The sequence below is a fragment of the Raphanus sativus genome, chromosome 7, assembly GCF_000801105.2.
Source record: "Raphanus sativus cultivar WK10039 chromosome 7, ASM80110v3, whole genome shotgun sequence".
Classification (NCBI taxonomy): domain Eukaryota; kingdom Viridiplantae; phylum Streptophyta; class Magnoliopsida; order Brassicales; family Brassicaceae; genus Raphanus; species Raphanus sativus.
In genome coordinates, this window is record NC_079517.1 from 3,868,267 (window position 1) to 3,891,073 (window position 22,807).

Genomic DNA, 22,807 nt, shown 5'->3' on the forward strand with positions numbered 1-22,807 from the left:
AAATAGAAATAGAAAAACCTCTTTTGAAATTCAAAGCAAAAGAGGCGAATAAAGAGAGGGAATCGGAAGGAAATGGTGTATTACAAGTACAACTAAAAAAATGTCGCATTTTTTTAGTTTTTAACCTCAGAAAATATTATTGACCAAAAAAAACTTAGAAAATATTCTCTAATTAAAATATTAGTATTTGGTTTTACATTTTATCACCCAAAACAAGAGGATTTCTACTATTTCGGCCAAGGATTAGGAATCTATTTAGTCCAATGGTCTTAATCCAAAATATATTGAATCCAGCCCAAAACTTCTTGATTAATTGGTCATACAAAAAAAAAATTTGTTAACCTTCTGTAGAAAAAAACATGGTTAATCTTCACTTCTAAATCGAAGTTCAAGTCAGTTGTTATACTGAAATTGTGTTTGCATACTATAAAATCGTAACATTAACATTTTTGATTTGTAGAAAAGATAAGCAGAATCGTATAAATTTTTGATTAATCACTGTAAAAAGTAAGTAATAGATTTTGTGTTACAAGTAATAGATTAGGCTCTGTATATAATAAGATAGTTATATACCTGTTTTTAGTAAATGTTTTAAGACTCGCCTGGTTATCACAACTCCACGCCGAGAGGAAAAGAAAAAAAAAACTCAGAGACACAATCAAAATGGCAATGATTACGCGCAACACCGCCACGCGCCTCCCTCTCCTCCTCCAATCTCACCGCGCCGCCGCGGTCTCTCACCTCCACACATCCCTTCCCGCTCTCTCCCCCGCGACAACACCGACTTCCTACACCAGACCAGGTCCTCCTTCGACGACGACCGCTCCTCCTCCGCCGGGACTCTCGAAGACGGCGGAGTTCGTGATCTCGAAGGTAGATGATCTGATGAACTGGGCTCGAAGGGGATCGATCTGGCCCATGACCTTCGGGCTAGCCTGCTGCGCCGTGGAGATGATGCATACGGGTGCAGCTCGCTACGATCTGGATCGGTTCGGTATCATCTTCAGGCCGAGTCCTCGCCAATCGGACTGTATGATTGTCGCCGGGACGCTTACTAACAAGATGGCTCCCGCTCTTCGCAAGTACGTCCCTCTCAAATCTCTCTCGCTCTCCTGTACGGTGATGATATTTATTCTCGGATCTCAGATATAACTTTCCGCTTGATAGAAGCCTCAAATTAGGGTTTCAGGAGATTGTAATTGGGGATTTAGATTGGAATATATCTCTTTTCATGACAGTGAGATGATTGATTAGCTTTATAAGTTGTTGAGGTTATCTCTTGTGCTGGACAAACTATTAGTGTGATTGATCTTAGCATTTAGATTACAAGTTTTAAAAAAAAAATTCTTCAAACTACCTTCAAAATAAATCTTGGATTATCTATGTGGATCAGTTCAAATGCTTTAAAAAGCTAGCCTTCTTTGTTTATCCTGTTAGAAGAAGTTGCTAGTTTTTCTAATATCTGGAAACAATGACACAGGGTTTATGACCAGATGCCGGAGCCGAGGTGGGTGATATCGATGGGAAGCTGTGCCAACGGAGGTGGATACTATCACTACTCCTACTCTGTGGTTCGAGGGTGTGACAGAATCGTGCCTGTGGATATTTACGTCCCTGGGTGCCCTCCTACCGCTGAGGCTCTGCTCTATGGACTCCTCCAGCTTCAGAAGAAAATCAACAGGCGCAAGGATTTCTTGCACTGGTGGAACAAGTGAACATGTTTCAAAAAATAAAATCAAATCAAATCCTTCTTCCTATGTTGAAGAAGTTTTGTTAGACAATTCTTTTAACCAAAGTTTGGGGGCTAATAAAAACGTGGACGTTTCAAAGCATGTCTGATTGTGGTGGAGATGCCATGTAAAAGGATTGCGTTTGTTTTGTGGAAACTTAAAAATAAACATAAAGTTCTGTGTTGTCTGCGTGAGTTCTTTTTGTTATATTTACCAGTTATGAACTTATAAGTCGATTCCTACTCTTGTTGGAAGTTGTGTATGTGTGGGTAATAACTCAAATGCTCTTAGTGAGCCAAAAATCAAATCCTTCTCTGTGTGAAGAAATTTTGTTCAGACACGGATCCTGCTCCAATGGAGCTTCCGGTAAAGAGTAAGATTAAGGACAAGAATAAGAGTGAGGATGAAAAGGACAATGACATGGAGCCACGCGAAAAGGATAGGAATGACAATAATGAGATTTGTAAGAATTACATCACTCCCTTGATTGCTTCAAACAGTTGTCTAAAAATGTAAACGCAGAAATATAACAATCAAAGGATATGTATATATGTTGCTTCACACGGACACAGCATTTGTTTATGGTTTTAGGTTGATTCGTGCTTTGTGTGTAGTAACTAGGATTTAGTTACTAAGCTGGAGACAGATTACTCGTAATGAACTAACTAACCAAGACTTGTTGGAGCAAGTAAGAGGAAAAAAGGGATCCACCATTATTCAGATACACATGTTCACAATATGTGACGTAAAGGCCAAATAGTCACCAAAAGAAAAAAAGTCAAAGACTTTGTTCTACACTGTTTATATGACTGATTGATTAAAGGTAGTGCTCTAGTGCTTCTTGAGAGCGTTCATCTTGTCCCTGAGGTAATAAAGTTTGGCTCTTCTTACTCTCTTGTCCAACACCTTAATCTCCCTCAGGTTTGGCGAATACCTGACAACAACCTCTCAGCTATGAGGCATCTAAGAATGTAGATTCCATCTTTGCCATAAAGCCTAACCAAGACCAAAAACTGAGCCCAGCCCAACCGAAACAGTTATACACAAGTCCAAGAACAAAAGACACAAACCCAGAACAGACAACTTAAGAGAAACAAACTGGGCCATCAGGTCCAACCGAGAATTAAGCGACGCCCACCTCTCCACGCGTGCAAGATCCATGCCAAGTTGCTGTCCACGTGTTCGCTTCCTACTCCACGCAACCCACGCGTCCCTTCACTTCGCATCGGAACCAAAAAACACGCCGGTGAAGATGACCGGTCACTGGTTCCCGTCAACCACTGGATCCAAATCGGAGATCTCATCTCCGTCCTCAACGCCGACGACAACCCACCTCCAACGATAGTATTGGCATGCGGCGATTCCGCATCCAATCTTCATCACCACCACTCTTTCCACCAGAGAGCATTGTCGAAAGGCTTCGAGATCTTCTCTTGGAAGCAAGTCTTCGAGGATACCAGGGGATCACAGAGAGCCGGCCGTCCACACCGTAGAGAAGGTGGCGACGCTAGAAGCATAACCGGACGACCATCAAAGAAGATCGCGCCGCCGGAATCAAAAAGTCAGATAACACCGAACCGATAGTATAGTTAAAAAGAAAACCGAAGAAAAACAAACAGACCGGACCGACAGTGGCTAAAGGAGTCTACCCCGTCGGCCGGCGACGATAAACACGGCAAAGCTTCCTTCATCTAGAGAGAGGTCAGAGGTTTGTAATCTTAGAGAGAGGCAGAACTGGAATGGAATGTTATCTTTATCTAAAGCAAAACCTATTTTTCAATGACAATATCAACAGGGGTGACCTACAAAATAAAGGCACCAATCATGAGGCAGATACATTCAACTAACGGTGAATACATGTGAACATAGAATTTTCGCATTTAAATTGTAACTAATGGCATAAAAATGCGATAGGTTGAGATGAGCGCAGCCAGAGGGGAGGATTTGTGTGGGACAACGTGGAAAATTGATCAGAGAGGACATTGATTATGGTGCAGAATCAGACGTATTATTATCACACAACACGTTACATGTACATTAATTCAAACTATTTCGATACTGATCAACAGTTGACCATTCTTCTCACCGTAGGAAAAAAACGCTTCAAAGTTCTAATTTCTGCCAGAACGAAGTCGTCAACTTTCCTTACCGTCAGTTTTAACAACAATGTTCTTTGCCGTTTGTGTGATTGGTAGGAAGCAAAACACGTCTACTAAGCTAAAGAACAAAAAAACACTGGTAGATTAATATCTGAGGGGTGATAGAAGAAATTGAATCTCCTTCAGGGACCTCTTTGTAAAAGTGTGGTGGCTGGTTACCTCAATTTTCTACCTACACTCAACTTTTTATTCCTTTATCGAATTCCTCTCAAACGCGACCGCAATTTCATAACAATGACTACTTTGGAAATGCGTTTCACTATCAGGAGATGTGGTCGGGTCGAAAAATTGAAAACACGCATGCAGCTACTGAACATCGCAGCGTAACAATTTCGATTCACATTTCACCTAAAGTATAAATTGAATCCAAGTGACAACCATACTTAGATTCAGATTTTAGTTAAATTTGAGCTGTGAGGGTTCGATTTTGGAGCATAATGTGATAATTGTGAAACAAGTTCGTATCGCAAGCAGAGGAAGCTTGGTAATAAACTAATCAAAGCAAAGAAGGAGAAGATAAATCTGAGAAACAAAGAGATCCATAAATAAATAGAATAAGAGTCATATCAAAAAAACCATAGTCTAGAAGAAACACACACACACAAACCACAATACTCTAGAGATATATAGTCCCCTCATACAGATATGAAGGCTAGTTATAGTAAAAATATAAAGAGATCTATAGCAGCTCCGGAATACACACGAATATCATGAATAAATGCTATACCCGATCATATTTTTTCAAAAAACATTCTACTCTGTACGAATCTCAGATCCGAAGAGCAGAGCCGAAGACAAGAGCCGCGACGGCCGCAACTCCAGCTGACACGATCGACGGGGAGAACGCGGCAGATCCGGACGTAGGACTTGGAGCTGGAGCCTCGACCTGAGCAGAGGCGACGGTAGCTACGACGGAGACGATCACAGCTACGAGAGCGACAACGGAAGCCTTAGAGATCGCCATTTGTGGTAGAGAGCAAAAGGAGAGAGGGAGGCTAGGGTTTTTGGTTGATTCGAAAATGCTAAAGCTTTTAGAAAAGGTTTTTCACAGTGTTGATGAGAATCAATGCGATGAAGCTTCTCTCTATAAAGAGGCTGAGCTGCCCGGTTTAGCTGACCGGTTTTGCCAACATTAGAATCCTTGCGATTACAGGTGGACCACCTGCGGGTCCCGCGAATCGTATTCATCGACGGTTGGTGATCCTACGCGTGTTCACTGAGATCTCGACAGGCTATCTCTCCGTTATGGCGCCGTTCGAAAGATATTTGTTCCGCAATCTTTTCAGAACGCTCGCAGAAGGGCGTGCATCTAACTCGCTAACATAAAAAGGCACAACGGTCGGTGATGGTTAGTTTGGCGCGTGAAGAATATTGATGAGCTGTCTATTTTTTTTACAGCTCACGCGGGTTCCGTGAAGGAAACGGCCAAGATGCGCAGACTTGGTCCACATGGTGGGGTGGTGTAACGGCTAATGCTTAAAGAGCTTTTAAAATACGTAGACATGTGTAGAAATACTGGTTTTATTTGCTCCAAACAAATGAACAATGTTGATTTTTCATTACTTTTGATGGAATTCTTGTCAATTATTTCTCCTTTTTTGTTTGGTAAACTAACAAATGTTGGTTTCCTAAGACTTAGAAGTTTTAACTATGGGTATATTTTACTTTCTACTTCCTTTTGGATTCATGAAAACCAAAATGCTAATCACTGGTTAATTTGAAATGAGTTGGAGATTAAGGCATATTTAGTTTAAAACTAATAATGAATAATTCTAATTTCCAGTTTTGGTCAAATTAATTACAGCATTTAATACTATTAATGTATAATAGATTTTCAACTTTTAAAATAAAATGAGAAAATTGATGACAAAAAAATAATAAAATGAGAAAATTAGTTTGAAGGGATGTAATATGTATCCTCTATATTTGTTGTTAAGCATCAGCTTGAAGAAGAAAAAGGCTACTTTCATTATATAGTTTTAATAATCTGGTGGATTTTGTGAAATTTTCCCAATTCTAGTAAACTTAGGTTATATGCGGTAAACAGTAACTAACAAAGAAAGATGCCATTATTATATTCTTTATGTACAAATAGAAAAAAACATTAGCTTTATGACAGCCTTTTAAACCACTTTAGCGAATTGCCCATAAAGAGTTAGCTTTATTGAATTGTTTATACTATAAAAAGAGACAGATGGTAGCCGGTTGGCAGGCTCTTGAGGGATTCGAGAAGTTTCCAATAGGTGTAAAAGTGTGACTACACCTGGCTGTCTTTTGTTCCAATTCAAAGCGAAAAAAAACTTGGTCGGTAAGCAATTTACTAGTAACTTCTAAGAATAAACGTGTCAGAGACGACCCACGACAGAATTCAGGCTTCTGAATCACCTACCCCATTTGTCAGTTTTTTTTTTCTGATCAAAACCCATGTGTCAAGTTCATTTGGTTCAAAAAATATCATATTCTCTTAGCAGACGAAGAGATTCAGTAGAAATGTGCATCGAAATGTGCATGGCTATGACCGCATCTTAGTGTTTCCTATCTAGCTGAAGGCATCGGCAGGCATGTGAACATTACGAACCCACTTTGTTCCATACATAGCTTTTCTTTGGACGTATAAAGATAAGGCTACAAGCATATTAGTGGATCCTGGTGTGCAACGTTGTCTCTTATAACATCTCCTTTTCTTCCAAACTAGTATATAAAAACAAACAAGATATAGTAATATCGCAGTAATTTCTTGGACATAATCCATATCACATCCATTTCGTTATCTCTATATGATTTTCAAGAGGTTCAGAGACACTCCTCTCTAACTCAAAATCCCATAATCTTGGGAGCTATGTGAAGCAAAGGCTCCAAAGCACTTGGAGCAAACTTCCTCGCAAAGAGATAACACATGGAAGTGTTACGACCATTATAAGCGCAGTTCTTTCCATCAAAGATCTTCTCAAAGAACTTCTCCGTAATGTCCGATCGCCCAAACGTAGCCGGGTGGGGGCCGCCTCTAGACCAATCCACCCACGTCAAGCTCCGGTTAGCCAGCGCCATTGGTTTCTCAATCGTCAACATCGTAGGGAAGTAATGCTCGTCCACATAACAAGCAGGCCTACAAAACTCTTTGAATTTGGGGTAATACAATGTGTCTTTGACAATGGTAGCTGCGAGTTCCCGGTTAATCTCAAACCACTGAGACCCTTTCCGCCATTTGGTGATGGGAACTTCAGGCTCCATGTTCTCGTTGTAGCGGCCGCGGCCGAACGGTCCAGGGTCATCAAAAGCACCCATGAAGCTGTGTTTTGATCGGCTTAAGTAGCTGTAGATTGTCGTGAAGTTGTAGAGTGGTATGCATGACTCCGAGACGAGAACAAACCATTCGTTGGAGATATCTAGCAGTGCGTTGGCGAGTAGACGCTTCTCCGCATCGCACATGGTCATTCTCCCCCATTCTGCAACCTGCACAATGATCACAATCAGATAAAGTACAGAAACCAACTAGCTGCATAAAGTGATCAGACGGAACTACTTGAACAAAAGGCTACCAAAGACACTAAGTCTGATTTCAAGAGTTACATACTTTTGGTACTATTAGGTGATTGGTATCCCAAACTTATCACTCAATCAACAGTTATACACTTTTAATAATAATGACTATATAGAAACTCATTACTAAATGTAACTGGTGGAAGAACCAGACCTGACTAGGTATCTGCCTCCGGTGGAAAACAGAACTAGCCGGAAACTTGGCTGTAAAAGACGGATGCGGATGAACATAAACCGAGTAAAGCCCCCTGTGACCTTTCAAAAACCTCTCCCAGAGCAGAGCAAGCGGCAATGGACCTTTAGTCAAGAACATAAACGCAATCTTCGGAACCCTTCTAAACGGATATTCTTTCCTCCGAGGCGAGAAAGAAGCGCGCCAAAGAAGCTCCTCATCCGTCATGTTATGCATCAGAACAGAAGGAGGCTGTATCCATTTACTTAAGCTGCTCGGCTCGTCTTCTTCGCGGCATGTCACGAAGCCTGAAGTGACTGTGGTGACTACGCTTTGTAGTCCAGTATACTTGATGGTAGATACACTAATGACGAAGACGGTGAGAGCAAACGCAAGGAAAAGGCCTAGTATAAGCAGCAGTTTCGCTGGAAACGGCTTAGACTTGCCTGATCTGACCAAGATTCCGTTCTCTTTTCCATCTTCCATCTGTATAACCCTAGTCTGCATCCTCAACACTATAAAAGAGACTATATCGATTGCCTAGTATCAATCTAAAACAACCTATTTGCTGATCTTAACTAATTTACTTGTGGAAACGAGGATCTCATCTCTAATCAAGAAGTCTACGAAGCAGCTTGATTACTTTCATCCGCAAAAAAAAAAAAAAAAAACAGATTCTAGCACGCTTTAGTATTTCAAGTTGATTCGATCTATATTTCTTCACCGGGAGAGTAGATCGGAGCTCGGAGAAGTGAATCAACTTTGGTAACCGTAAATAAAGTTGATCTGAGAGCGTAAGCGGATCCAAGAGCTAGTAGCTTTTACTTGAGGAAACTTAAGTAAAAGCGGAGGATGATCCACGTGTCGAGCTTACGAGAATCGAATAGTGTGGAGATTACAGGAAAAGAATACTGAGAAATTACGGTTCGATCTCGAAGCTTGGAGATGGAGATGGAGAGAGAGAAGGGGTGCTGATGAATCGAGAAAGACTGGCTTTGAAAAAGTAAAGTGAACGGTTTCTTTTTCTGGCTGACCGCTGGTCTGTTCTTTTGCGTAGTCTTTGGAAAAATATCGGAATCGGATCATTGTCCCTGATTATTTTTTTTATTTACTTCCTTTATTTTTTTAAAAGGATTTTATCAGATTTTAAATTTTGAGAATTACGTGGTTTTAATGTTTTTTGTTTTTTTTTAGAAATTTGAGTTAGATCTAATCGAATCCCATAATGAATGAATAAGAGATTTGTGGCGATATGATTTTCATATCATATGAATGGAAATTTTTTGGGACAAATATGCCAATAAATTCTCAGTAGCCCAGAGGAGATACATGTACATTGTCCTACGAACAAAACAAAACTTATAATAATGACCAATGATAGTCTCACCTTGTAGACAGATCGCCAATCCTTTCCTGTCTCAGTCAGTCTAGTCCACAAAATACTCATAACCATCCTGAACATTTGGCACTCTGAACTAAAAACATATTGCAAATGTACAAGGAAAGCAATATACAAATCATTTTTTTCTCAGGTTGAATGAGATGTAAGAAAGTGAATTGAGAGATTACAATTTCCCAGTGGCTTGTGCAATCTCAGCCGATGTAGTGCCATGTGGACCCCAAGGCTCATTATCAGTAGCATCCAGTACCTGTGCCAAACACAGCCATATGTTTATAAACATTATCGCAGAACATGAGATGAAAAAACTGAATAAGAAGCCAAGATCACACAGACAATCTTGAAAACGAATATACTTACTAAGACAATGGCGTTCACTCTAAACTTCATTAATAGAAACCTATCTATCTATAATAATAAAGTTGACTTGAAACTCTCCACAATGCGCCACCTCAACACTTCTTGCTCCAAAATTCGCCACGTGTCGTTGTTCCATCACTCTTTTATATGTTTGATTTTTGTTCTCTTTGTTGAATTTTTTTCTATTTGAATCCATGATTATAAAAAAATTTCGGCCCAAAATTTCTTAAGATTATCTCATGTTCAAGCTACTGTTCGGCACCGTAAACATTCAGATTTTCATAGTTTCCATTAAAAAGATTGTAACATTTTCCTTTCTCTTTAACTCCACCATTAATCTAATCATTAAACTACACTCCATCTCCTCTCCACTTCGTTTCATTTATTCAGTTTCATCATCGACGCATATACCGGCTTGAAGCTCGACCTATAAAGTATAAATGACTCAATGAACATCTCCACTGGCCAGATTTCTGAAAGATTAAACTCTGTAATGCAACAGCTCCAACCTCATCCTTGATGAGAAGGTAACTCCCACGACCTCATCCATTTCTTATTAATACAAACGTTTGTCCCAAAATCGATTGTGTTAAACAATATAATCTCCCGTTGATAGTCAGGGTCTTCTGTATTACTGATGGTAACATTCAAAAGGGTTAAACCATTGTCTAACCAACCTTACAAACCAATGATGACACTAAAGACTAGGCCTGGGCATTCAGGTATTCTTTCGGATAGGTTTTTGGATTTTAAAAATGCTCTCATTCGGATATTACAAAAACGGTCTTGACTCGAATTCGGATAGGTTCAAATATTATCCAAAATAACTAAACTACTCGATTCGATTCGTGTATTTATATCCAAATTACTGAAATTTATATAAAATAACTTAAAACCCTAAAAGTACTCAATTTATATGGTTTAAATTGGTTATTTTTCGTCTGAAAGTAACCATATACATAATGTTATTTGAGTATTTTTATCCATAGCATCTATTTTTATCTATAAATACCTAAAGTTTTTGGGTTTATGTTAAATGGCCTCATTCAGATATTTAGGCAGGATCCAACAGGATCGGATACCCTATTTTTGGGTCAGCTCGGGTAAATACTTCGGATATAGATATTATACCCAGCTCAACTGCAGACGGAAAGGACAAGTAAGACACAATATAAACAAAAAATTTAAAATAATTGTATTTAAATAAATAGTAAAATAAAAACTCATATTTATTCAGTTCTGAGAACTCTGCATGCATAAATCAGATACTAATATGTATATCATATATAAGATATTTAGGCAGGATCCAACAGGGTCGGATACCCTATTTTCGGGCCAGTTCGGATAAATACTTCGGATATAGATATCATCTCTAACCCAACTGCAGACAGAAAGGACAAGTAAGACACAATATAAACAAAAAGTTTAAAATAATTGTGTTTAAATAATTTGTAAAATAAAAACCCATATTTCTTCAGTTCTAAAAACTCTTCATGCATAAATCAGATACTAATATGGATTATATATATATATATGATCGGAAAAGTACAAAAGAATAAAAATATAAATAAAATTATCTCAATTGTGGCCTAGATCAAAACAAACCGATAAAAAAATATGCCATTAAATGAAAATATCTTCACTAAAACTTTATTAATTATGAAATTTAGTTACCTTCAACTAAAATAAAACTGAATATCATAAAAATTCAACCGAAAATGATAAAAATAAAATAAAAAGGATCAAATAAATAATATTTTATAAACAATAATCAAATCATGAAAATAAATTATATATAAATATTGTTTGAAACTAAATTTCCGCGACAAACCACTAGTATATATATATATATTAATGATATCATTTTGTTTTTCATTTTTCATTTTTCATTTCAGCCATTTTTCTTGGATTGATTTGATAAATAAATATAGGGAATTGAAACACTGAACGATAATGCTGCTAGTTTTCTATTGGGGCAGCCAGATTTGTTAATGTTTGTTTTTACTTAGTTCCAGGTCACACGCCTTTCCTTTCTGTTTCTGAAAATTGAACACTCACACTCAAACTGGGCACGTGTTCGGAAACAAGGCCCACCAAGCCCAGTCTAAACACCGTTCAATGTCCGAACGCACGTATATGGTCTTGACGTTTAATTATTTTCTTAAAAACCAGTCATTATTAAGTATTAACCCCTGGAACAGCAAATTAAGTAATTAAAACGTAATATGACAAGTGTCACGTACTGATTCGAGGAAGAATTAATTAAAGTTCAGCTGACACTTCCACTTGCATGTAAACCACGATACAGACTAATCTGAGAATGACGTGTCACGATATGATTCGTTACATCCAAAAGAAGATTTTAGCTGATTTCTTCGCGATTGCGGTGAAGCCGCACGCACCAGATCGTAACTACTCTCCGTTCCAACCTGTTTTCCTTCTCCTTGGAAGCTCTCTCTCTCACTTCCGAGAAAGGAAAAGCAACAACTTCTCTCTCTCTCTAAGAAATCCATTTTCTCTCGGAGGGGTAAGGGTTTATCCGCTTTTCTTCAAATCTTCTTATACTATACATAGACATGCACACAGCTATGTGTATGCTGATGCAAGCATAAAGGCGTGCGTGCGTGTTGAATAGTTTAATCAGGTCTCCGAATTTTCAATTTCGTCAACCCCTAAGCTCAATGACTCAAATTAGGGTTGGACTTCGTCTGTGATGACTCTTGATACTAGAGGATGTCTCGATTTCAATTCTTCGTCTTCTTCTCCTTCGTCTCGGTTGCGGTTTTTGCCGTAAACCCTAGCTCAAGCTATCGATTCGCCATTGTGGAACCTAATTCGGGTTTTGACTCGGGTTTGGATCCGGATTCGGATCCGGAGTCACTGCTATTCCACCAGGATTACTCTCCGCCGGCTCCGCCGCCGCCGCCTCCGCACGGTCCCTCGGTGTCCTGCACCGACGATCTAGGCGGCGTCGGGTTTTTGGATACCACTTGTAAGATCGTAGCTGATTTGAATCTTACTAAAGATGTGTATATAGCTGGGAAGGGCAATTTCATCATCCTCCCTGGGGTTAAATTCCACTGTGCGATCCCTGGGTGCTCAATAGCTATCAATGTCTCTGGGAACTTCTCTCTGGGCGCTGTGTCCACGATCGTCGCCGGGACGTTTGAGCTTTCCGCTGGTAACGCTAGCTTTGCCGGTGACTCGGCCGTGAACACGACGGGTTTAGCGGGGAGCCCTCCGTCGCAGACCAGCGGGACGCCGCAGGGGATCGATGGTGCTGGTGGTGGACATGGTGGTAGAGGGGCTTGCTGTTTGACTGACACTAGGAAGCTTCCGGAGGATGTGTGGGGAGGTGATGCGTACTCGTGGTCGACTCTGAATAAGCCGTGGAGCTATGGTAGTAAAGGCGGGTCGACGAGCAGGGAGATTGATTACGGAGGAGGTGGTGGAGGGAGGGTGAAGATGAATATTACGCAGTTTCTGGATGTTAATGGGAGTCTTTTGGCTGACGGAGGTTATGGGGGAGCTAAAGGCGGTGGTGGCTCTGGTGGCAGCATCTTCATCACGGCGTATAAGATGTAATGAAATTTCGTTTCGATTCTATGGATCTTAAAGTATTTCTTGGTAAATTGATCTCAGCTAGGATCTGATGCTTTGCTCTTATAAGTGCAGGACTGGAGTTGGAAAGATCAGTGCATGTGGTGGGAGTGGTTACGGTGGTGGGGGTGGTGGAAGAGTATCTGTCGATATTTTTAGCAGGCATGATGACCCAAAGATCTTTGTGCATGGTTAGTTTCTCTTCCTTAGGGCGCCGTTGTTTCTTTCTGGCCCTTGTAATGATAGCCACCCTTCCAGAACTTGTAACTCTTGCGAAATTGATTTTGGTCTTAAAGATGAACCAAGAAATTCAATGATATAATTTCGATCTCTCAGATGATCAATTATCACAGCAAAATTCTTCATCCTGATTTTTACTTGGTGACTTTGCTAACATCTATCCTTATAGTTTTTCTGTATGTTCTAAGTGAGTTATTTTAATAAGTACTTTCTTAACATCTTCAATCATGTGAACTAATTTCATTCTCCTACATGCAGGCGGATACAGTATCGGGTGCCCAGATAACTCAGGTGCTGCTGGCACCCTATACGATGCTGTTCCCAAAAGCCTTTTCGTTAGCAACTACAATCTGACGACAGACACTTATACGCTTCTCTTAGAATTCCCCTTCCAGCCTCGTTGGACCAATGTTTATATTCAGGACAAAGCGCGAGCAACTTGTCCTCTGCTATGGAGTCGTGTCCAGGTATTTAGAAAATAAATTTCCAGTACATGGGCTTTGTAGGCCAGCTGTTTGATTAACTTTTGCAATTTTGATGCTAGGACTATTTGTTATCTCATATAAAAATGATAATTTTTTTTTCTGTAGCTTAAGTGTCTCTTCTCTACATTTTTGTCTTGCTTCTATATATGCATATTTAGGTTTTCGTTGAATTTTCCACCTGTCAGCATATTATTTTGCTTTGGCTTATGCCATTACCGCTAAACCCAATTCTTAAAGATGTTCTACTCAAGCAGAATTCATTATGCAGGTTCAAGGACAAATTAGTTTGTTGTGTGGTGGTGTTTTGAGCTTCGGATTGTCTCATTATGGTACATCAGAATTTGAGCTACTGGCCGAAGAACTCTTAATGAGTGATTCCACTATCAAGGTCAGTCTTATCTTGGTTCTCCGCTTTTTTCAGAAATTCGGATGCAACAACATTGTGTCTGTCTGAGCTAGATATGTATAATTCTGTTTTGTTACTCTGTGTTTCATTCTTGGTTTATTTTCGTACTCATGTGAATTTGTTCGCCATGCTTTATGTTTATTGGTACGACCAGGTTTATGGGGCATTACGTATGAGTGTTAAGATGTTCCTGATGTGGAATTCAGAATTGCATATAGATGGAGGAGGGGGAGATACAACTGTTTCGACTTCCACACTTGAGGCTAGCAATTTATTCGTTCTTAGGGTACTCACTAATTCATGTCATTGTTTTCCTCCTTCTAGTAATTTTGTGACATGCCGTTGAATCTAATTTGTTTGTATGACTCATTCTAAATATAGGAATCATCTGTGATTCGCTCAAATGCAAATCTTTTTGTCCATGGACAAGGTCTCTTGAATCTAACTGGACCAGGGGATTCAATTGAAGCACAGCGGCTTGTTTTGTCACTGTTTTACCGGATTTATGTAAGAGGTTTCCGTGTGTTTGTTTTTGTGAAATTCCTACATTCTATGACTATTTTGTGCAGATGCAAAAACAGTTGGTGTTTATAGCTACGAAAATGTAATGAAACTAGCATAATTTGACAATCGGTCTCCTTTAACGGCCATACTGGCTTTTAAATAATAGATATAGAAAGGCACTTGATTTGCCCTTCCAGAAGATAACGACTTCTTTCTTTTTTTTCCCCTGGAAATTGAAGGTTGGACCTGGTTCTATTTTGCGTGGTCCTCTGCAGAATGCATCCCGAGATGCTGTGTAAGTGTAAAGGAAAATACCATATTTATTTGAATCTTTTGAGATAAAGTCAGCTAACAATATTGAATTCACATCCTTTGTAGTACCCCGAAGCTCTATTGTGATCGGAAAGATTGCCCCTATGAACTACTGAGTCCTCCAGAGGATTGTAATGTCAATTCGTCTTTGTCCTTTACGCTACAGGTACTTCTGCTCTACTTAAACCAGCATGCTCTGGCATGAAAATTCTGATAACTTTTCTTTCTTTCTAGATATGCCGAGTTGAGGATATTATCGTCGAAGGTTTCATCAAAGGATCAGTAGTTCATTTCCACCGTGCAAAATCAGTAACCCTTGAATCCTCTGGAGAGATTAGTGCCAGTGGAATGGGTAAAAAATAGACTATTTTCTTATTAAATTTTGTTTTGATCGCTCACCTACTACATGTCGTATGGGCATGTCCTTGGCTTACTCCCCCATTATAATCTTAAGCTGCTACTACGCATTTTTCATAGGGAGAAAAAGATATGTCCTTATGTTTTTTGTAATGTGTTTTCTTAGCAACATAAATATGCATTTGTTTTGTGTATGCCACAGGTTGTAGAGGTGGTGTAGGTGAAGGTAAATTGCTTGGAAATGGCATTGGTAGTGGTGGTGGGCATGGCGGTAAAGGGGGCAGTGTATGTTACAATAACAGCTGTGTTGAAGGTGGAATTACGTATGGAGATGCAGATCTCCCTTGTGAGCTTGGCAGTGGAAGCGGCGATTATAGCCCGGATTATTCATCTGCTGGTGGTGGTATTGTAGGTATGAAATGCCAGAGTTTTTGATGATTCTGGGGTTCTATTTAACATGAGATTAGGTAGTGTCGTCATAGGATTTGATGCAGAATGTATGATTTAGACTACTGACTATTCGTACGTGTGCCAAATATTTGACTAATTATATATCTTTTATTATAATAAGTTTATAGCCAATACACTACTGTGCATGCATGTGATTGCCATGAAAGCTTAGTGCTTTCAAGATGGTACTGCTTAACCTGTTCTTTCCTTTCGTTTGAATCTGGTCAGTGATTGGTTCAATGGATCAGCCTCTATCTGCATTATCACTCGAAGGCTCAATCAAAGCTGATGGAGAAAGTGTTAAACGGTTGAGCAGAGATGAAAATGGTTCTGTTGTAGCACCTGGTGGTGGTTCCGGTGGAACAGTTCTTTTGTTCCTGCATTATCTTATTCTGGGAGAGTCGTCTCTTCTCTCAAGTGGCGGTGGGTCAGGTAGTCCTGCTGGTGGTGGTGGTGGCGGAGGCGGGAGGATTCATTTTCATTGGTCTAACATTCCCACTGGAGACATATACCAGCCTATTGCTAGTGTGAAAGGGATAATCCATGCACGGTCTGGCCTTTAAATACCTGTGCATTACCCAATTCTATGCTATTGTTTGATATTATTTTCCAGCCTGTCGAATGAATATTGTTTCTTTATGTAATTGTAGGGGAGGAGCGGCATTAGATGATGGGTTTTCAGGCAAAAATGGCACAGTAACTGGAACGCCTTGCCCAAAGGGACTCCACGGTATATTTTGCAAGGTTAGGAAAACCTAGTTCAACATTTTCCCTCGCTTATAATATCACGGGTGAAATTTTTCTATATGCCTTTTGTTCTCCTATGACGATTAGATTGTTATTGTAGTTTATCTAAGCTCATTATATTCCCAATTCCTACTTTTCTCCAGGAGTGTCCATCTGGTACATTCAAAAATGTTACTGGATCTGACACGTCTCTTTGCCGTCCTTGTCCCGTTGATGAGCTTCCAACTCGTGCTGTTTATGTTCCAGTTCGAGGTACAAATAGCATTCGCATATATCTTTAGCTCGTGTATTACATATGTGCTATAAATTTCCTCGGTGACAAGTTTTGTTTCCGGTTCAGTGTAGTTTTTAAAGAACTGTTTCTTAAGTTGGCTACGATCTTGTTTTCTTACTCGTAAACTGGTGCGGGAAATGTCCATATACTATAAACCTTGGAATCTTATATGCTTAATAACAGGTGGTGTTTCTGAGACACCATGTCCATATCGATGCATATCGGAAAGGTATCATATGCCACACTGTTACACCGCTCTGGAGGAGTTAATTTACACATTTGGTGGGCCTTGGTTGTTTGGTCTTCTTCTGATGGGTCTCCTCATCCTCTTAGCACTTGTACTTAGTGTTGCAAGAATGAAATTTGTTGGAGTTGATGATTTACCTGGCCCAGCTCCCACACATCATGGCTCTCAAATTGATCATTCCTTCCCTTTCCTTGAATCACTAAATGAGGTTAGAGGATTTTCTTTGTCTTGTAACATAAGTTCCAAAAACTGTTTGTTTTTCTTTACTTTCTGCGAAGCAAATGAAGAATGATGTATGTGTTTTCTGATTTTTCACTCCTATGCAACTAATGTATGGCTAGCATACATGATTGAGTGAAAGAACCTGCCAAATTCTTCATTATATTACAGACTATACAGTGCTGTGTTGTATATAATGTTATTTCTTTTTAGGTCTTGGAAACAAATAGAGCAGAGCAATCGCAGAGTCATGTGCATAGAATGTATTTTATGGGTCCTAATACATTCAGTGAGCCATGGCATCTCTCGCATATTCCCCCGGAAGAACTAAAAGAGATAGTGTTAGTGATACTTGTTTTGTCCCATTGTTCTGTCTATAGTTATCTAACAAGTCGCCAGGGCTCTGAAATGTTCTTATATGATTTTGGAATCTATAGATATGAGGCTGCATTTAACACGTTTGTCGACGAAATCAACTCTATAGCTGCATATCAGTGGTGGGAAGGTGCAATATATAGTATTCTTTCAGTGGTTGCATATCCGCTTGCGTGGTCATGGCAGCAATGGCGACGGAAGTTAAAATTGCAAAAACTGCGTGAGTTTGTACGTTCAGAATATGATCATTCCTGTTTACGGTCCTGTCGCTCCCGGGCTTTATACGAGGGTCTGAAGGTGATTTCTTGATGATTTAGTCTCATAATCGCTTAACGGACTACATACTTTCAGAATATCTGTTCGTTTTATAGGGTTTGCTGTTTTATTTATATATATATATATATATATTTCTTTCGAAATATAGGTCGCTGCCACCTCCGATTTGATGCTTGCATATTTGGATTTCTTCCTTGGTGGGGATGAGAAAAGGACAGACCTTCCACCTCGGCTTCACCAAAGGTTTCCCATGCCCATATTGTTTGGTGGTGATGGCAGTTACATGGCTCCTTTCTCACTTCAAAATGACAACATTCTTACTAGTCTGATGAATCAGGTGGGTTCCTTAGTTAAGCAGAAACAGTTTCAGCAGCCATTAGAGGTTATATTGATCTTCGTCATTTTTTTTATTTTCTCAGCTCGTTGCTCCCACTACTTGGTACAGACTGGTGGCTGGTGTAAATGCTCAATTACGCCTTGTTCGCCGTGGGCGTCTGAGATCAACGTTTCATTCTGTTCTGAGATGGTTAGAAACTCATGCGAACCCCGCTCTAGAAACACATGGCATACGGGTTGATCTGGCCTGGTTCCAGACTACAGCTTGTGGTTACTGCCAATATGGTCTCTTAATTCATGCTGCTGAGGATTGTGAACCAACGTCACCTCAGTGTGTCGGTGAAACAACATGGACTGAGATCCAGCCACGGTACATAAGTGATAAATTGCATCCTTCCGTCGGTTTCATTTGTAGTGACAATATATGGAACTGAGTAGTCAGTTATCTAGTTCTTTTTTGTGATCTCAAACTTGCTTTCATTGTGCATTTCATTTTATCTATGCGGAGTTATGATGTCTTGTTCTTGTAACTTCTAGTTATGGCGTGAGTGCACATAAAGAGAATTCCCCGGCACATTTAAGAGAGAGTATGCTCTACAACCAAAACCGCACAAACACTGAGGATTGTGCTACACGCAGAAAGAACTATGCAGGGATAATCGACGTTGACAGCTTACCAAGTCTCAAAGAGAAGAGAGACATGTTTTTTATTCTCTCTTTCTTAGTTCACAACACTAAACCTGTGGGCCACCAGGTACCTCTCCAATCAAAATCCGTATAGTATGAATGTCTTCTTATATGTTGTGCTGTCCAACTTTTCAATAACTCTTCCCTCTGTTATCTTCTTCTATGATATTGCAGGATATGGTTGGCTTAGTTATTTCGATGTTACTTCTAGGAGATTTTAGTCTAGTCTTGCTCACGCTGCTCCAGCTGTATTCGATTTCTTTGCTGGATGTACTGTTGGCTTTGTTTATATTACCTCTCGGCTTGCTTTTGCCATTCCCCGCTGGAATCAATGCTTTATTCAGTCATGGACCCAGACGCTCTGCTGGCTTAGCACGCGTTTACGCTTTGTGGAACTACATGTCCTTGGTCAATGTGGTAAGTACTCTTTGTTTTTTCTTTGTTGTTGAAAACTTATTTTCTTATAAAATGCAATGTGAACTGCATGTTCATGTCAGATGAGGATGAATTTTTAACAGTTATATTTGTTGAAACTATGACTGTTGATTCTTGCATGTCTCAGGTTACCTGACAAGTTTTGGTTGTGTGACAGGTTGTTGCTTTTCTCTGCGGATATGTTCATTATCACAGCGAATCATCAGCAAGCAAGAAAATCCCATTTCAGCCGTGGAATATAAACATGTGAGTTTTACTACGATGGAAAGTAATACTTTGTGGCAATCTTACGTTTTGGTCTATTGGGTTTGTGATGTGTGTTGTGGTTTTTGGGTGGGGATGCAGGGGCGAAAGTGAATGGTGGATATTTCCAGCGGGACTGGTCGTGTGTAAGATAATGCAGTCGCAGCTCATAAATAGACATGTAGCAAACCTGGAGATACAAGACCGCTCCTTGTATAGTAAGGATTTTGAGCTGTTTTGGCAGTCGTGACAAAGTGTCTTGTCAGGTAATTTTTATGAGAACAGCTGAAAACAGCCTTGTCCCAGTTTGCTTTTTTTTTTTCTCTTGTAATTCTATTACTCTATAGGTGAATAGAATTAGGGATACAAAAGAGAAGGTATTGTCATGGGAGAAAGAAAGTAAAGAAAACAAGTTTATTATGATGGTGGACTATAATTAGAGGGATTTGGTTTTTGTAATGTAAATAAGTGAGAAACCCATTGATCTATCTACTTGGCACTGTGTTTATTATTTCTGCCCCGGAGTACCCTTCTTCACTTGAATTATTGTTCTTTCGGTGTATATTGACAAAGAAATGGATTTTGGGATCTTATCTTAATCTTTTTTATTTGGAGAAAAGTTGACTTCTGACTATTGAGAGAGAACGTAGCCAAGTAAACCATCACTCCCACCGTGACCAGATTACAACGACGTTATGGGACCATAGATACTGTTATGAAGTCGGAAGGCTCGCTGTATATATATGGTCGTCAACCAAGTTGGTTTTCCTCTCAATGATTATTTTTCCTAGAAATTTGCATGTCTTAAAAATGGGTGTCACCTATATCTCGTAATGAAGAGGTTGATGAGATAAACGTAATTAAAGACACAAATATTGTAGTTAAAGTTATCACAATCCTGCTGCAGAATGATCTCACCAAGAAAATCCGAGTCAAAAGTTTTAAGACCTTTCAGTACATAAACTGTCTCGTGTATACTGAGCATACGCTGGGAGTTAGGACAAAGAGCAGATGTCTTCCATAGCCCATTACCAAATGCATATGTAACTTGCCTATAAGTCATCCATTCCAGCCGATATTCATCCCAAAAGTTACAAGGGCCCATTAAAAAGTGAAACAACCCAGATAGATACCGAAAGCCTTCTTCTCCAGTGATTGAGGACTTCACTCTTCCGTGATTTTGCGTCATTAAAGGCAAATTAGGTTGGTACGCATGCTTTCTTATTATATTGCGGAGGACAACTAGATGACCAAAAGAAATGTAGTATTGAACGGAAGCTTGTAACGCAACGCATTAACGTGAAACCAGTATCTTCATTCTTACATTTTTCTATTTACACACGGGAAGTTATGCTTCATTTATTAATCTTTTCTGTCTACTCGAAAATAGGTTTCTCAGAATACAATACATCTCCACACTGTCAAGTGTTTGTCGGCGAATTCGCAGATATAAAATTTATATGAGAATATATATATTAAATAACAAATATTTGTACAATTATATATTCCATCTGTATTACAATAACTGGATTTTAAAGTTTTTACATGTCGATTAAGAAATTACAGATTTTTACTGAGTCTTTTTCGTTTGCCTAAAAACTTAAATAATTACAGCTAATTCAACCAATAAAAATTTATACTCCAAAATAAAAATGGTCAAAAACATCAAAAACAACAAACTCTAAACTCTATATCTTAAATTCAATACCATAAACTCTAAACCCTAAAACCTCAACTATAAACCTTAAATCTTCAAGTCTAAACCCTAAACAATATACCCTGAATCCTAAAGCATCAAATCTAAATCTTAAATCCTAAACCTTAAAATTTAAACTCTTCATTAAAAATGGTCATAAAAATGATTAGTGTAAACATGAAAAATGGTACTATGAAAATAATATTTTTGGCAATTTCCCTTTGTGGATTTCTATTAACATTATTTATTAATTTAACATATTTATATTGATTTTAACCGATTCAGATGATTCAATTTGGTTTAAACTCTTCTAAATCGGTTGTAATTATATAAAATTGTTCTTTTTAGAACCTTGGTTAGAATTATATAAAGAATAATAATGTTTGATTAATTCGTTTTGTATATTTATAAACTACATAATATAATGAATTGAACTTTTAATATATTTTAACTATTTTAGTTAATTCTAAAATTGAATATAAGTCTAGACTAATTACTATCACTTACCAAATAACATAAATGATATTATAAATAATAATTTGTGGTAGCTAATTTTCAAAGTTATAGAAAGTGTAATAATGTTTAATCAATTCTTTTTTGTATTTATATACTATAGAAAATAATGAATATAAAAATTTATAGAAATCAATATAATGATTTCATATTCTTATAAAAATATAGTCGTATATATAATAATTATTAATCTCTTATAATGTTCATATATGTTTTATAAATAATTAGGTTATGAAGATTAGACGAATTATATTGAATTGAACATGTGAAAATTTTGATTTTTTTTTGCATTTAAGTAAATAATATAGTGAGTAAAATAATATTATGATTGAAAAGAATTATAAGATGAATTTTTGGTTCATTGATTATATGGTTAGTATTACTGTTTAGAGAGAAAAATAAATATTTGGCAAAATATATGTAAAATTAGGAAAACATTAGAAAATTTTGATAAAAAGAATGAAATAATAACAAGAAAATGAAGAAAAGACTGAAAAATATGATAATATGTTTTAGAGATAAATGCGATAATTACATATATAATTCCACAAACATTTGTTATTATTAAAAGTTCATTAGTTATTACTTTACAGTATTCTATACATAATATATGTTTTATACAATATTTATGTCTGCAAATTTGCGGACAACAACCTAATCAGTTTTTAATTCAACTTAATATATGATTAACTCTAGTTTAACTAAAAATTCTCATCCAAAATATATATGCAACCACCACTCTCAATTTACGAAGTAGAAAGAGAAACTTGTAAGATTATTAAATAAAGTATAATAAAAGGTTAGTGGAGTAATTAATTAATTATATATGTAGTATTTCTTAGTATGTGACTATGTGTGAATCTGATATGATTATCAATTTATCAAGGATGATGATTAATAGACAACAATTTCTTACGATAATTCTCTCAAGTAAAGAAAGAGTAAAAAATGTGTTTTTTTGTTTAAAAAAAAAGAAAGAGTAAAAACCACGTGATTAGTTGGCTTGAAAATTAGTAATTCACAATAACAAATATATTTTGGTTAC

The 22,807-nt window shown here is 38.2% G+C and overlaps 3 protein-coding genes across 3 annotated transcripts; 2 read left to right on the plus strand and 1 right to left on the minus strand.

Annotated features, from left to right (window-relative positions):
• The first annotated feature begins 582 nt into the window (after positions 1–582).
• Positions 583–1,914, plus strand: LOC130497938 (NADH dehydrogenase [ubiquinone] iron-sulfur protein 7, mitochondrial). Its single transcript, XM_056991194.1, has 2 exons — positions 583–1,082; positions 1,481–1,914. The coding sequence occupies exons 1-2, from the start codon at positions 664–666 to the stop codon at positions 1,713–1,715; spliced, it is 654 nt and encodes a 217-aa protein (XP_056847174.1). The 5' UTR covers positions 583–663; the 3' UTR covers positions 1,716–1,914.
• Positions 1,915–6,588: 4,674 nt separating this feature from the next.
• Positions 6,589–8,677, minus strand: LOC108816926 (glycosyltransferase BC10). Its single transcript, XM_018589490.2, has 2 exons — positions 7,584–8,677; positions 6,589–7,342 (listed from the first exon to the last, which is right to left on the minus strand). Exons 1-2 carry the CDS (start codon positions 8,106–8,108, stop codon positions 6,704–6,706), a joined length of 1,164 nt encoding a protein of 387 aa, XP_018444992.1. The 5' UTR covers positions 8,109–8,677; the 3' UTR covers positions 6,589–6,703.
• Positions 8,678–11,796: 3,119 nt separating this feature from the next.
• On the plus strand, positions 11,797–20,064 carry LOC108817292 (uncharacterized). The gene is made up of 22 exons (XM_018589945.2): positions 11,797–12,941; positions 13,036–13,151; positions 13,459–13,667; positions 13,954–14,073; positions 14,246–14,377; positions 14,473–14,598; positions 14,835–14,890; positions 14,974–15,073; positions 15,142–15,259; positions 15,467–15,676; positions 15,943–16,264; positions 16,365–16,458; positions 16,605–16,713; positions 16,919–17,190; positions 17,415–17,542; positions 17,639–17,873; positions 18,001–18,189; positions 18,272–18,558; positions 18,726–18,942; positions 19,050–19,292; positions 19,468–19,556; positions 19,656–20,064. The coding sequence occupies exons 1-22, from the start codon at positions 12,094–12,096 to the stop codon at positions 19,801–19,803; spliced, it is 4,368 nt and encodes a 1,455-aa protein (XP_018445447.1). The 5' UTR covers positions 11,797–12,093; the 3' UTR covers positions 19,804–20,064.
• The last annotated feature ends 2,743 nt before the right edge of the window (positions 20,065–22,807 follow it).

Coding starts and splice junctions, on each gene's coding strand:
- LOC130497938 (XM_056991194.1), top strand. CDS start 664: ATGGCAATGATTACGCGCAACACCGCCACGCGCCTCCCTCTCCTCCTC. Junction 1,083..1,480: donor ATGGCTCCCGCTCTTCGCAA/GTACGTCCCTCT, acceptor ACAATGACACAG/GGTTTATGACCAGATGCCGG.
- LOC108816926 (XM_018589490.2), bottom strand. CDS start 8,108: ATGCAGACTAGGGTTATACAGATGGAAGATGGAAAAGAGAACGGAATC. Junction 7,343..7,583: donor GGAGGCAGATACCTAGTCAG/GTCTGGTTCTTC, acceptor ATCATTGTGCAG/GTTGCAGAATGGGGGAGAAT.
- LOC108817292 (XM_018589945.2), top strand. CDS start 12,094: ATGTCTCGATTTCAATTCTTCGTCTTCTTCTCCTTCGTCTCGGTTGCG. Junction 13,152..13,458: donor CCCAAAGATCTTTGTGCATG/GTTAGTTTCTCT, acceptor TCCTACATGCAG/GCGGATACAGTATCGGGTGC. Junction 15,677..15,942: donor TGCTGGTGGTGGTATTGTAG/GTATGAAATGCC, acceptor GAATCTGGTCAG/TGATTGGTTCAATGGATCAG.